Source organism: Mya arenaria, chromosome 1, assembly GCF_026914265.1.
Source record: "Mya arenaria isolate MELC-2E11 chromosome 1, ASM2691426v1".
NCBI classification, from domain to species: Eukaryota; Metazoa; Mollusca; class Bivalvia; order Myida; family Myidae; genus Mya; species Mya arenaria.
This window is the reverse complement of record NC_069122.1, coordinates 8,921,590-8,938,129: the sequence shown is the minus strand read 5'-3', so window position 1 is coordinate 8,938,129 and position 16,540 is coordinate 8,921,590. Positions and strand designations below refer to the sequence as shown.

The following is a 16,540-nucleotide window of genomic DNA, read 5'->3' as shown; positions in this document are numbered from 1 at the left end:
AAACCGATCCATGTCAGGGTATATCTCTATTGTAGAAATTTTAGATATATAACATTCAAATCGTAACATGTTCACTCAAAGGTCAGGAGGACAGAAATAGTTTCAATCGGTTGGTGGAAACAAACAATTTCTTACACCTTAACACTATTATTGAGCAAAATACACCCAACATTTACCAATGAAGATTTCATAGTTGAATAATGTTTGATGTTGTCTTGGAGCGAGCTATCTCTTGTCTAGTATTCATTTGGCCTTGGTCATTGTGCCTTTCAACACGGATCTTAGTTAATTTTTAATCCACTGGGCTTGTCCCTGTAGTTTCCATTGTTTTGATAATAAAATCGGACAACACTACGCATACTTAAATAAAAAAAACAGTCGAACCCCGTTGGCTCGAGCTCGTTTGGCTCGAATTCCTCGCTCGATCTATTTATAATAAAAGTAAAAATTCGCGCTTGGCTCGAATTTTCCGAGGCTCGATGTATTTTCGCCGGTCCCTGGTAGTTCGAGCCAACGGGTGTTTCAAATACAACCGTGCCAATTGCAACTTATCTTAACAGTTCTTTTTTATTGTATGATTGCTTCGGCATTTGAATGAGTTCTATTTTAAGGCACTCACTTACAGATTTTATGTTTGCAAGAATTGTTTTATTGAGTTATTCGTCCGTAATTTTATGAACACACACCAAACACCAACCGGCAGATACTTATGTTAAACATGGCCTTCATCATTCCAATCATTCATTTTCAATAGCGTTGCTAACGCTTTTCTGGAAAACATATTATTATAAGAAATTGTTTATTTGAACTTATAACGATCTTTAATGGTAAAATGAGCATTGTATCCACATTTCACACGCATTAAAATAGTTCGATGTCTGACATTGAGGAACGTGAATAAGTCCGTTACGAGTTAGATGACATGAAGTAACATTTTAATGATTAAAAATAAGCGGAATGAGCGAAGTAAACAACCTTTCAGAATTGTTAAAATGTAACTTTAGTTTATCTTACTATCTTAGAATACAACCTCATTGGCTGATACATTGTCGACGCAAACTCTGACACAAGGAGTGTGTATCGTATGAGTGGCAGTAAGCGGACCTTTTAACACCCGCGAAAGGTGAAATTCTTAATGATTAAGTCTAGTTCTAAATGGTTGCCTATCTGCAATTGCATTGGCTTAAAATGTAAGTTGTATTCTAAGTGCTATTGAATTAAAGATAACAAGGCCTATTACACTGGCGTATACTTCAAAGGTATATCAACGAGTTAATACAGCAAACACTGACACGGGAAGTTAAACAATTAACGTAACATCGGTGCAGCACGTCTGAAATATATTATTTTCATCTGGTTCATTGCAGCTGCTCTAGTGAAACGAATATTGGATGGTGTCAAGTGAGTTTAATAAAAAGCTATTTATGGCTTGATGGCAAAATCTAAAATATCGTAAAAAATAACGCTTTCTATAAATAGAAAGGCAAGTTTTATGTGTTGTTCGCTTTTGTTTAATGTAACTTTTACGCAAAATATAAAAACTAATGGTGTATCTAAATTACCCCGTCACATATTCAACCTTCCATATTCATGGTACTTATGGATTGCGTTTATTTGAAAACATTATGATTTTTATCTGGTATGCGTTATTTTCGCTAATATTTCAATTGGTTAAATATCCCGTATGTTTTGATGAAAGGGAGAAAGTATATCCAGTGACCTCTAAAACATTATGATTTCTCTTTGACATTTTATTATCCATTGTTTTCTTAAACAGATATGAAAAATATGAACATTTTTATTACCATTTAAAAAGTCGGTTGAAAACGCGCGCATTTAAAATCGTAAATAATGTTAATTGTAGGGACCGGACTGGTTTTCGCATCGTGAACACGTGGTGGATTTCGTAAACTAGATTTTATTTTATTTTATTTCAAATTGTTCTTAATCATTCAGTCCATAAAGTTTACTTAGCCTAGTACAATTTTATCACTTTCTTTTTATTTTTTTAAATGTTATCAGCGTTTCAAATTGAAAAATAAATGAATATTAACACAAAAGCAGGGACACGAAATTAGATGCTTTGTATTATTGTGCTCTTGCGTGTTATTAAAACATATTTTGTTACCAAGTTATTGCTTTTTATAATTATTAATTTCTGTTTCTTTCTGAACAATATATTTGTAATATGTAATACTCGTAATATTAAATTATGCTTGACAACTAACTATTTCACGGCGCCAATTAAGGCTTTGAGTAATTTGTTTTCTTATACTGTTATGATATCGGAGTGTGTTTTATGGCGTTAGAAGAAGCCAACATTTTGATAATAAATACAGTCGAACCCCGATGACTCGAACTTCGAGGGACCGGCATAAATACCATTCGGAACTCCTCGGCCATTTTTTTTTTTAAAACAACCTCGGATGTATTTGGACGGTTTATATACTAAAAAAGTGGTACGTTTAAGTTCGCTGCAAGTAGATCGCGTAGTAATATTATTTAGCAGTTAAACTTTGTGACTTAACTCTTGGGATATTTAATTATGTTTGCAATAATACAATTCAATGGCAATCAATTAAAACTTAGATCAATAAATACAACTCTAACACACTACATTTAATTAATGATATAATTCAAAATTTTATGAACTACTTTAACTGATATACCTGCATACATCCGAGGTTGTTTTTGAAAAAAATGAGGAGTTCCGAATGGCATAAATACCTCGAGCGCCGGAAAATTTGAGCCAAGCGGGGAATGATTACGTTTAGATGAACCATAGATTAGACAAGCGAGTTCGAGCCAACGGGGTTTGCCTGTAATGGTGTTTCAGATTACAGCTTAGCGGTGTATTAATTAATGCCATACAAACTCGATTCTGTGTTTAGCGTCCACGAACGAAATGGTTTGAGGCTTCCAGATTGAAAAATACAAGACACTATATAATTATGATCAACGATCTTGCAGATATATTTTTTTTCCACCGAACACGATGGCAAACAACATGCTTCATACTTTGTACTTTTATTCTTTGCATTTGATATCAGAAAATGATACATTCTGTGTGACCCTTATAATCAACTCACGTCGTTTGAACTCACTTTGCAGTTGAAATCTATCTACGGATTTAGAATGATCCCGAATGGAGTAAGGAGGCTCAGGTGTCTATATCCTTCATAGGATGTCACTCATTTAGAAAAAGTTTTTTCGGGGGTTCGTTTATTTTCTCCGAATAGCTATATCAGTGTGTTTATTCAACGTGATAAATTACGTCATATATGCTACGTCGGAAGGCAATGTTTTGCTTAAAATAAAGACTTAAATCAAAGATAACTTTTCGCTTACTGCACCATTTTAAATGAAACAACGGCAGTCTATGCATCTTAAAGAGCCCCACCTTTGTTTTATAACCGGAGTTTGATAAGGTGATTAGTTTCATCAAACACTTCGACAAACCTGTTTCCCAAACAATGTTTTGACAGTGCTCCGTCAGACGGCCGTATCGTGAAAAGGTTTGTCGAAGTGTTATAAGAAACTAAACTCTCAATCAAAATTTGGTAAAAGACCGAAGGTGGCGTAGACTGCGCTATGTTTCATTTAAAATAGTAAAGAAAATGAAAAGTTATCATTGTTTTAAGTCTTCAATCGAAGCAAAATATTGCCTTCCGACGTAGCATTTATGACGCAATTTATCACGTGGTATACACACACTGTAGATAGGCTTTCTTACTAAGGGCTGATGCTATACATAAAAACAATCTGGTATGGCCTTTTTTCGAAAACACGTTCATTTGAAAATACTCAGGGACAAACGAAAGTATACATTAGTGTGTGTTTTTTTCAAATGCTCTTAAGTATTTATTATGCAGATGAAACATTTTAATATGCTGTTTAAATATTTCATTGCAATTATACGCATCGTATTTTCTTTAGGCTTCAGGCTTTTGTATAAAGTGCCAATAACTTCTATGCTGAAAATACCGATTTTCTTGCCAAAAAACTCTCCTTTATAGTGTTTTACGATTCCAAACACCCAATTAAATGGAGAAATCTCCACTTGTATACTCAATATTCAACAACGGTAAACATTATTAGTTGAATGTAACCACTATATATATATGAAATCCAGAGTGATTCTATCCGACGAAGGAGTTCAACCAATGCGGTGAAATGTAAACCGAGTTGATCCAACCTGTTCAGCAAGTTTTGTTTTTTAATTTACAATTGATTCACCTTCAAAATGTATAGAAATAAATTGTAGCCTTGTACTAATGGTCTGAGATGGGATAACCATGTTTTGAATAACTGTCATGTGTTAAAATCACACATGTAAAACTGTAAGTCACTTCCGAATTGGTGTAATTTGTCCTTAATTATCCCATATAACTCTCCATAAAAAACAAATCAAAGAGGAAGTTCGTTAAACTAAACGACATTTTCAGTCAAATACCACCGATATATCGTGCGTTATTGGAAATTAGATCACAAATTCTCCGCTAATGTGCCGTCCTTATCCTCTTCGATCGGCTAGTGCGTGCATGTCACGAAGAGGGCACGGGCCTCTCTATGAAGAAAACTTAATGATATAGTGACCAGGCGTGTAGCTAGGGCCAATTTCGGATTACGCAGATCGTTGCCTAACTCCTTCACCCCCTAACCCCCTTCGGGTTTTATATCAAATTCGGGCTTTTTGGTATGACAAACACTTCGACCTGTCAAAATGTCATTACGCAACTGTGTATTTGTGTACAGCTACGCGCCTGTATTTGGCAGCCGATTGAGCCTCGTCAAAGACCAGCGGTGTGGTCATAGAAAGAGCAAACTTTCAATTCATCACCGCCATCGGACCACTTATCGAAATGCCCTTCATCGCAGATCTCACAGCTTTTGACTTTAAAATAATTTCTTTGGCATTCATCCCCACGCACTGGTTGGGTTTAATTCCCCCTCTCGGCTTCAATTTTCATTAAGTCACACCGGGGGATCTGACAGGGCCTGGCCATAATGAAGTCATTATAAGGCGTGGGCAAACTATTATTAACTCGATTGAGGTGGCATTCGACCTTATATTAATCACTTTTGATCATGCCATCGTATTTGTACCCAGGTGTTGTTTTTTATCGTTGATAACGCTTATGGTCATTAAGTTTATACTTATTTCTTTTGAGCTGGATTATGACGAAAGCTGATAGCTGATTTGTTCATTCTCGAGTCACTTTACTTGGTAGTAACCAACACTGGTGTGCATTTTGACAGGGCATGAACAATAACTCGTGGCGGCGCTCACTCCAATAACTCCTTGGGTGAGAGGCAGACACCTAAACCACTTGTCCACCCTAACCCTATGCTGGTTATGGACATACAATCCAGTGCAGTTAAACTAATGGCGATATATCTGTCAAAATCATGAAAAAGAGCTCGTGGCGGGGCTCGAATTAACAACTCCTTCTGTGAGAGGGGAACATCTTAACCACTTGTCCACTATCAACCTACGCTTGTTATGGGCATATACTCCAGTGCAGAAAATTTAATGGCGATTTATCTGTCAAAATCATGGAAAAGAACTCGTGGTGGCGCTCGCACCGATAACTCCTTGGGTGAGAGGCAGACACATAAACCACTTGTCCACTGACACCCTATGCTGAGTATGGACATATAATCCAGTGCAGCTAAAGTAATGGCGATTTATCAGTCAAAATCATAATCGTAGAGTTAGTCAGTTTTTGAGCCTGAAAAGTTGTATTTATTTTGTATAAATTATAGTATTTTATTCTACATGAAATAGCACTATTTTTTTTGAAATCCAAAGACAAGATTGTACAAAAAATACTTTACTGAATGACAATATGCATTTTAGAAATGGGTTGCCATATTTCAAAACTAATTTGCAGGTAGAATTATAAATCCACATTTCCGTAATTATTTTCTACGTATCAACTTACCATTGTTTATTTAGACGAGTTTCCTTCTTATGGGTAATCCATCTTTCCTTTCATTGACGTGGCAATCTGAAATTAAATCAATCGTTGTTGTATCAACTCAATTCTGTTAACGTTGTATTCCTAATATTTAGAGCATGGTTTGCATCAAATTACCGTTCATTCATTATTTTCTTAGCAACATCTGTACTTTCAAAAACACGTATCCATGAATATGCTACGGAAGTGTGTTTATCATATATACAAGTATGAAATTCACAAATCATGTTGAGCTAGTTTCGTCGATGCATTTTTCATTGTTTTATTTGAGTTTATCAAGGTCTGCCCGCGCCCATTGGCTGCATTATGGCTTGACCCCACCGTAACGCTATCACGACTTCGTCGATGCAAAAACGTCGTCTATCGATTTTATACGTGGGAAAGTCGACAAATTTTAAAAAATGGCAGCATGTCGAGAAAGTATTCCTCAATCTGCCTTAAACTACATAATCACATTATCAGTATATACGATATACGCTTCCATAGTTTCACTCGATGTTTGACAAAAATCAATTATATCAAATTTTCAAGTTATGATATTAATTATGGTTGAAACATAACTATTTATCTATTCTTACTCTGAAAACATACTAGTGTAAAATTAAAACTATAAATCCTGGACGGTGATCAGTATGTTTTATATCAGCAAGGACGTTTTAATGCATTTACTGTATCACTGTAACATGATATATTTATCTATATATACATATATGATGGCTTGTATATTGTGCCTTCATTTTCTACCTAAATCCTGCGTAACAAATTTAAAATGAAATATATTGTGAGTCTGCGTACCGAATACTGTCAAACCTTAATTCGAGCGTACCGCGTACCACCCACTCGAGAACCGAGTACTCCTTAACTCCCTTTGAATACTGCGTACCACCCACTCGAGCACAGAGTACTCCTTAAATCCCTTTGAATACTGCGTACCACCCACTCGAGAACCGAGTACTCCTTAAATCCCTTTGAATACTGCCTATCACCCACTCGAGAACCGAGTACTCCTTAACTCCCTTTGAATACTGCGTACCACCCACTCGAGCACAGAGTACTCCTTAAATCCCTTTGAATACTGCGTACCACCCACTCGAGCACCGAGTACTAAATAAATTCAATATTCCAATGTTCATGATAACAATATACTCTATAAACATAAAATAAATAGAAATGCATAACTTCACTCAAATTTAAATCCATCAAAATTTAATGAGATAAAAAATATGACAAGTTATATGGGGCTTCTTAAAGTGTTTACTGTATTTGGAGTATGTACAACTGTTTATTCAACATCTCAACTCATTAACAAGACTCTAATACAAATATGGGAACGTTGGCTTTGCTATTACATGAACAGAAATCTGTATTTGTCTTTACATTTATAGCTTCTCATTTTCAACAGTTTTATAATACACTGTCTATTAAGACAAGTCCCAAATGGGACCATTATCCAAACACAGAGTCTCTCCTGACTGATTGATATTTACATCATGCTGTGATAGTATCTAATGTACAATTATGTGATTTGCCTACAGCCAACTGTATAAACTATGAGGGAGGGGCTGTAAGCTTATTTATACTCGCACTCGGGCCTTGCCCATTCGGTGAGTGCAACAATAAGATTGATAGTAATTTTAGATTTTTTGGAGCATAGTGCACAGACAGAATGCTACCCTGGTTAAAGCTACTCAGGTTCTTTAACTTGCACCAGTGTATAACACTGTCACACGGGACCCCCATTTAACGTCCCTCCGGAAGACGATTAGTATTTTCATTGGTGCGGCGGGGAATCAAACCTGTGTCCCCTGGATTGACAATCAAGTGTGTTTCCACTAGTGAATAGTCGAACCCCGTTAACTCGAACTCGCCTGGCTCGAATTCCCCGTTGGCTAGAACTCCATTTTTAAGGGCAGATTTATTCAAACTAAAGGTAAATATTTCCGCTTAGCTCGATGTATTTTCGCTGGCCCCTGGGAGTTCGAGCCAACGGGGTTCGACTGTATAATAAAAAAAAACAATTACAATAATGTTTTACCGTCATTGAATTAAAGAAAATAGTAACCAACAAATAATACCCTTTAAAATAAAAACAAATTTTAAACCAAATGTATAAAACTTGGTTACGTTGTCCACATGGTATTTAAATGATATGATTGGTTAATAATCAGTTTTGGATAAATATTGACCAATCATTACAGTTTTCGGCTAACTTTGACCAAACTAAAAAAAAATCCCTTTTATGCAATCTGAAGCTATCATTATTTAACATTACGGACAATAATAATAATAATAATAACAACTTTATTTAACGAAGGTTACATACTAAGTGTACAATCATTACAGACATACTACTTATTTCCAGCATGGCCTTCACACAAAAAGTATTACAAAAACACATGTACTAAGTTACATATTAAGCAACATACAAAACATACAATCACACTATCACTATCATACATTTCTTCGACAAACACAACTCAGTTTAATATGATGATTATAAATTACAACAATTTCATACTGTAAATAATGTAGATATATTCAGTAAAACCACATTCAATCAATATATTTCCAGCATTTACATATATGGTAGTATACATTACAAGTTGTTGCAAGAATGTCATATACGTACATTAACACAATTCACAATTCATGTAAACAATGAACTTTTTATTATAATGTGAATTAAATAAAGTGTCAAGATTTTTTGTTCATGTGATAAAATTATTCTGCCAGAATAAATTTAATCGCGTGATTAAACAAAACTTAAGGGTTATTTCTACATCATTTACCTTAATGCAAGAAATATCCAAGCACAGTATTCTCTTATATCTCCAAGCAAAAAAGCAAAACAACGCATTGATAAAAAAACTCATTAAACACTCTTTTCAAGTATCACACACAACAAAATAAATAAATAAGTAATAAGTATGCAATATATCTCCAGAAAACTAGGTTTCTATTGTTTGAATTCCTCAGATCGACCTGGCTACTGTTTCCACAAATTTCTCCAGATCAGTTTGAAATAGACGCGCCGCGTTCGTTTGTTTATAAAACGCTTGTGTGTCGGCGGCGAAACATTTCCCATCTGCCGATTCCAACCTATTTGAAACATTCGTATGTTGTATGATGAATTTATTTTCTTTTTGGTCATTGAGATGGTATTATACTTGTTGAAGGGACTAACTCAAAGATTTTTTGTTGAAAACGATTTTTTTATTCGGTGAAATTGAGTTTAATTACTTATTTTTATGAACTGAAATCTAAACACAAATTAGCTGATAATCATTTAAACAGATTCCTGTAAGCCAAGGGTTTCTCAATGGCGGGACCTACATTTTGGCAAAATAGAGCATATCTGTCACATTTTTAAGTAAGTATTGCATATCTTCTTTCAGTAGGAAAAATGCATTGGATTGAATTGAATTAATAGCAAACATATGTTCACATTTCACACAAAATAATAAAAAATAATGTCCGAGGTTATAAAACGCAAACGAGTTGCTTTAATACATGCTCAAATTAAAATGCCATGTTCTTTGGAACTATTTGTATCTGTTCGACCTTAACTGTGATTTCAAATCCATGCGCACCATGACGTAAGAAGCCATCGACGCGTTTATATGAAATGTACAAAAACAGTGATTCTAACGTAATTAAGCGCTTCCGATACGGATTGGAAATCCGACCCCCAGCAAAAGTCTCGTTACTGCTTACGAGCTTGCCATCGGGCCGGATTTACTCATTCCGGTACGGAAGCACATAAACCTTTGTTTAATATTCACTCATTCCTTGCATACTTATATTCTGGGCCTCGACAGACATTTGGAGAGAAAAACTATAACCGACACATTTTATGTAATGGATTACATTATTTATATTGCATAAAAATGATGATTTATTGGCATAGGAAAATATTGGCACATCAATCACTGTATACAGGTCAATAAAACGCAACCTATATATAGCTTAACTAAAGACGGTTTGCATATTTACATAAAGAAATTGATATATTTGATTAAACGTGCAGATTATTATACAAATACTGGTCTATCACTACCATCTGCCGTGTCCAGAGTTCCAAAAGCATGTTTTATGAGAACGCTATTTATTCAGGGTAACAATAAATTAGGATTGTCTGACACTGTAGCTCAAGTGTATTGACCACTGGCGTCGGTTGCAGGTATGGCTTGTGATTTATGGTGGCTGTTTTTAGACGCTAAGGAGGCCTGCTAGATGGACAACAAGCTCTGCGATCCCATGAATTTTTTTCTCTGAATGATATTTGTTGGTTCGTACTGTATGCAATTATATTTCATAATGGGTCATTCATTAAACACCACGATATGCTGTATAAATTATCTGTATGTTTTAATCCAAATATGGGTAATGGTATTCTCTAAGTAAACTATATTTAGTAGGTAATGGCTACTGAGCTTATTTTTGTATGGCTTGCGATTATGGTGGCTTTTTTTAGACGTTACGGAGGCCTGATAGATGCACAACAAGCACTGCGATCCCATGATTTTCCTCTCTGAATTATATTTGTTGGTTCGCATTGCATGCAAGTATATTCCATAATGGATCAATTTTTAAACACCACGATATGCTGTGTATTTGTATGTTTTTAATCCTAACATTGGCGATGGTATTCTTCCAGAAAACTATACCTACTAGGTAAAGGCTACTGGGCCAATTCTTGGAAGTTTTTCATCTGTTTGATTAGCACATTCTGCTACTTGGTTTTATTATTAAACTGCTAAACAGCATTATGTATTGCGGCTGTTAATAACATCTTGGGAGGCTTCGCATATGGACAATATGTATGTATACGTGTCCAATCATTCTTTTATGAATTATCTAATTCGATCTCGAAATCTGGGGCGGTATTTATAGAGCGTCTTAAGTCATTTCCTAACTTAAGTTACTTTCTTAATTTTAGTACCTCTTGAGTAATATGAAAATGAAAAAAGATATTCCAAAATACATTGTTTTCATTGATTGGTCTTATTGAAAAGAAACAACTCTTTAATAATGTTTAACTCACTCATGCATTTATTTCAATTTGACAATGAAAATTCTAAGAAATTGACATAAGTTCGGAAATGTCATAAGATGCTGTATGAATACGGCCCCTGTTTTATAGTTTCAATTTTAAAATCCAATGAAATATGTATTGTCATGCGGTAATGTGGTTTCAAAGATGGACCAAAAATGATTAGAAAATCTGCGTGCAATCATATGTTCAAAGTTTCTTCAAAATACAGCTTTTATGTATAAAAAATGGTACTCAAAACAACACTAAGACCGACATAGCTATGCCCTATAAACCCTTTCGCCTTTAAGTGGGTATGGGTATAGGACAAAGTTATTAAAGGCCTAGTTTAAGGAATGTTTGGCATGACAATCCCCTGCTGTGCATCTCCTGCTAATCACGGTAAAAAATCCTGTTTATTTTGTAATGGCTTTAGTACTTTAAAGTACTTTATTAAATGGGAAGACAGGCGCATCAGTAGTATTTAATAAATAAATAAATCACATTAAGTGCATTGCTTTGTTTTTGTATTATGTTGATAGAATAGTCAAGACATAACATATCAAATATCATTACTTAACTTAATTATACATTTTTGGAAGTATTTTGAATGAAGTGTATAATATTAACTTCGTTTAATACTTATTATCGTAGAAAACAATCGAACTATTGTGCGTAAGTTTTCAGTGCATGGATAATTATAGTTCATAAGTCATGTGTGATTTATGATATGTTTATCAAATACTATAGATACAGTTGTTTATACTATGATACAAATATACTTGTTTATATGTTAATTCATTTATTATTTATGATATGAATATCAAACTCTATAGATAAAGTTGTGAATACTATAATACAAATATACTGGTTTATAACCTGCATGTTCGCTATTTGTATATACGTAAGCCCTTTTATTCTATGAATTTCAACGGGCATGTTGGCCTATTTTTAATATATATTATGTGTTATATTATCTGAATACACTTTTTTCTTCTTCGTTGCCTAAAATGAAAGAATATTATTTCACGATATATGCTTTATCATCATCATCATCATCATCATCATCATCATCATCATCATCATCATCATCATCATCATCATCATCATCATCATCATCATCATTATTAATTGTAGCTTTGTAATATTGTCTGCATGTCACAATATATTGGCTACTGGTTTTAAACCATTACTATTTTAGACATTACAGTGTTTCGCCTATTGAAGAATTGTTGCTGTGCTGTTGGTGGTGTGCGCTGCCGTATTTTTACTGGGCCTGGATATATCTTGCTTCCCGGAATATATAAGACAACTCACGCGCCACAACGCGTCATCTTAAAATAGCATTAAACTAAAAATGATCAGCGCTTAAAAGCATACTATATTCTTTAAACGAACTCAAGTCAAAAGTGTATAGTTGTCTAAACTTTTGTAATGTTGCTTTTATATCCGAAACGACGACGTTCACTTCAAATTAGAGCGTGTCTAACTTTAACGTCAGTAAACCACTAATCAAGCGCTTTTAGCTGAAATGCCAAATTTTACTGCACTTGATAGGTTTAGCGTTGTCGGAAAAAGGGATCATTCACGTCCATGCGACCCTCTGACATACTTCGTAATCGATATCTCGGCAAGACTCGTAACCAGTTTTCACGCGTGCCCTCGGGTCGGACATTTTGATCCGCCAAGTTTACCACTGGAGCTGATACTCAACTGACTATTTATCTTCTGACTTCTAAAGATCAATTGTGGGCGCAAAAAGCGTTATCAAATTATAAAAAAGCAGTCTCGATTTCACTTAGACTGTCGATCGACAGCAATGATAAGTGAACAAAAAATAACGTTAGAACTTTAAAAATATTTAGATATTAGTCACATCACCAACAACATTTCAAAAGACAATACTTGCGTATTTCACTTTGCCTTATTCCCAGTACAAATAATTATAATGAGAAATATGATCATATTAAAGTAAAGACTATTTCATATGTATATAATATACTTATAAACAAACATACCATAGTAGATGGTTTATCCTGTCACCTACATACGAGTACATATCAATCTATAAAGTCATCTACATACAAAACAATCTGATAAACCGGATAACCTTTTTGCTTTATCAGGTCAGTAGGTCACGTGATTGTTTTTATAATTTAAGGTCCATGTCACCAGTTACGCGGACTATTTGATAATAAATTCAGATATTTCTTTAGTATTTACTTTCTGTGAACAATGCTCCTAAACTAACAAACCAATAAAAATCATGAAAAACCTATTTCTTTTGTCGGGCCGACGTACTTTTCTTACATTTTACATTGACGGTAAATAGGAAAGTGACGTCATGCAAATGGCGCAGTTCTAATAGAGGTATACACTACTACTTAATTTCCCTATACATTTCAATGTAAATAGGCGACACTTCAGACTAGAAGCCAATTGATTTAAACAATAAAAGGTATGTCACATTTCACCTTAGAAAACTAACTCACTTTGCAGTAAGATAGTGTTATTTTTTTTAAGGAATAAGCAAAGTTCTAATCAAGCAGAACATTTTTAATCTTTGTGATATTCATGATGTTTTTTCACTCTGATTGCAGATATTTGACTGAATTTAAAGTATTACAATTATGAATTATTTGCATAAGTCAAACTTTCAGTCTAAAGTAGCATTTTCAATTTAAAAAAAATAGAGAGTGCATCCTGGACCACATCCGGGCACTTGGCATTTAGTTATAACGTACCATAAACATACTGTCAGCGTACATGCAGAATCGGCTCGATCAAAAATGATATATAAATGCGTAAAACAGACACACGAAGTTTTATTGAACGGTACTTGAGGTATATTTGTGTAAACGTAATATGTCTATTTTATTTTCACCACGCTAATTTTGTTAAAAAAATATATATTGTTTCGTGACCCGGCCCCAAAAGCCATAAATGATGACATGAAAAATAAAAAAATAAATATGTGTAACTGTCAATGAAGTCAATTCTGCTGAACTATGTATAGAAGATGATTTCTGAGCATGAATATTTAGATTCTTTTATTCCTCCAAAATTGAAGAGAAATAATTTCTTCTTGATGTCCTTTGACAAGTTGGGATATCTACGACGACAAATACAAAACCGATGTTTTTTTCTAAAATGTCATTCTGGATAAACAAAATACAGAATAAATAAAATAACATTAATTAGAAACAAATTCCCATCTACTACACTAACCTGTAATTCCCTGTAATCTATAAATAATCCCTATAGCTCATGAAATTAAAATTTAAATTAAGACATGAATTTCATTTCACACATTTATCACCCAGACTCAAAAACTCTCAAAGCATACCACCCGTTCAATACAAACTGCAGAAATGATTGTTGAATACCCTGATATAAACATAAATGTGTTTGCTCGTCACTCATCGATGGCAGTTCTTATTCTATGATTGTCAAATCTTTAAGTGTGGTAAAAAAGAAGAAAACGTCCATAATCTGATAATGCCAGAAAAAGGTCAACCTGAACTATTTATGGGGTATAAATTCTTTCAAAAATAGAGGTAAAACCTTGAATATTGTCTTTCATTAAATTCTTAATCTAGTATTTGTTTATGTAGTGAAAGGATCTTTATATCCTATAGCCCGATTGGTAAAATCATTATGATTAATACGTGATTGCAAATCGCTCATTTATAACCGAGAGTCTGATAAGCCTTTTTAGTTCTCAATGGTGGAAATTGGAGGAATGAACGTATTCATTAACTGATCTGATTTGACGATGAGACAAATTACAGTGCGTGTGTCGCCTAAAGATATGCAAAATTTATTTGTCATTTCTTTATGCTCAAGTCAATGCCTAATGATTGTTTAGACGATTCTTTTATAACGAACTATCTGGGCCTACCAGCCTATATTTATAAAATATGAAAGTCATTGAATAATTATGATCCTGAGTGAGTTTTGAATTCAATTTGTTTATATCATGTTAAGGTATTGTACGTCCAATTATGTGAAATTTTGATGCTTTGCGACCCCATATTATTTTGGTATCATTGAAAGAGCTATAGATACGTAGATAAAGAACATGATGATTGTGTATGGTATAACACCCTACAAACGCCCTTTGAAATTGAAAGAATGCTTAAGCAGTCATTTTCATGTCAGATGTCGGTTAAGATAAAGACCACACATACAATCGCAAGAACTATATCTCTATGACATTTTCTCTTCTTTATTTTACATATTTTAATCTGCAAGCAATACCCTATCAAATTGTACAATGAATTATATAGGGTCACCAGGCATCAGAATTTACAGCATTGCCAATGGACCGATGCATTGACAATCTAGTTTTCATTCGGAACACCTCGGCCATTTCCCATCGTCACCCAGGCATCAGAATTTACAGCATTGCCAATGGACCGATGCATTGACAATCTAGTTTTCATTCGGAACACCTCGGCCATTTCCCATCGTAAACAACCCCGGGTGTATGCCGGTTCATCAGTAGAAGTAGTTCGTATATTTTTTTAAATAAAAGTATTAATTAATTGAAGTGTTTTAACGTGTATCTTGTATTACTAAGTTCACATAATTTTCAAGTGAAGTGTATTATTGCATACATGATTAAGATTCCCAAGAGCAAGGTCATTAAGTTTATCTGCTCAATTCAAATTACTACGCGATCTACTTGCAGCGTAGTTAATTGTTATGATTTCTGACATTATAAACCGACCAAATACTTCCGACGTTGTTTTCGATGGAAAATGGCCGAGGTGTTCCGAATGTCTATATTGTACATCCGATACCTTAAATTTCCACTCCCTTTCAACAGATAAGTATGACAGTGCATTTTATAAAATGAACAAAGGAAAATTGATGGTATAATTGTTACGCGACAGCAAATCATTCAGTGTCAGAAAGAGAAAAAAAAACTGTTCATAGAAAACATGGACTTGTATGAATATGTTTTATGATTGTGAAATAAATTATCCCAAAATTATCTTAATAACTCTCTTTGCGCGAGCTTGTGGTCTTGTGTTGTAGGGGAACCGGAGTACTCTTGATGACCACATACCACATACCAAACTTACATACGCCCAGGCCGGGAACCAAACCCGAGTCGCTTCAAAGGTGAAAAGCGAATGCGCTTACCACTGCCCTTTCCGGACAACACTAATATTAACTTTTGATTTTAATAAACAAGAAAAATATGATAAGGTATTCCACAGATAAAAGAACATCAACTAAGGAAACTTAGTATTGTATTAATCATCTATAAAAATAAAATGTATATGAATGACATGTATGTCAATCTACCTGTAGCCTATACTTTACTTTATTAAAAGTAAATATCTATGTGTGTGAGTATTTTATCATCGGTGCTTTAAAAATGCCGTTGAAACTACACAGATAAATCAATGTCGGAAACACACACACACTTACTGGATACATAGTTAATTTCTTTTAATTATCATCAATCAGATGGGGTGGTATTTAATATGCAACTGAAGTCAAAATTATGATCATA

The 16,540-nt window shown here is 34.2% G+C and overlaps 1 protein-coding gene across 5 annotated transcripts in view; it reads right to left on the bottom strand.

The window, feature by feature from the left end:
* LOC128238599 (parathyroid hormone/parathyroid hormone-related peptide receptor-like) overlaps positions 1–16,540 on the bottom strand; it is a 96,484-nt gene that overhangs the window by 28,219 nt on the left and 51,725 nt on the right. For 4 of the 5 annotated variants that reach the window (XM_052954723.1, XM_052955057.1, XM_052954889.1 and 1 more), the window contains one exon: positions 5,946–6,011. In XM_052954723.1, coding sequence (XP_052810683.1) covers positions 5,946–5,948 — 3 coding nt within the window. In that variant the 5' untranslated portion in view covers positions 5,949–6,011. Of the gene's footprint in view, positions 1–5,945; positions 6,012–8,770; positions 8,807–16,540 lie in introns of those variants that run through there. The other variant, XM_052954979.1, reaches the window with a different exon arrangement.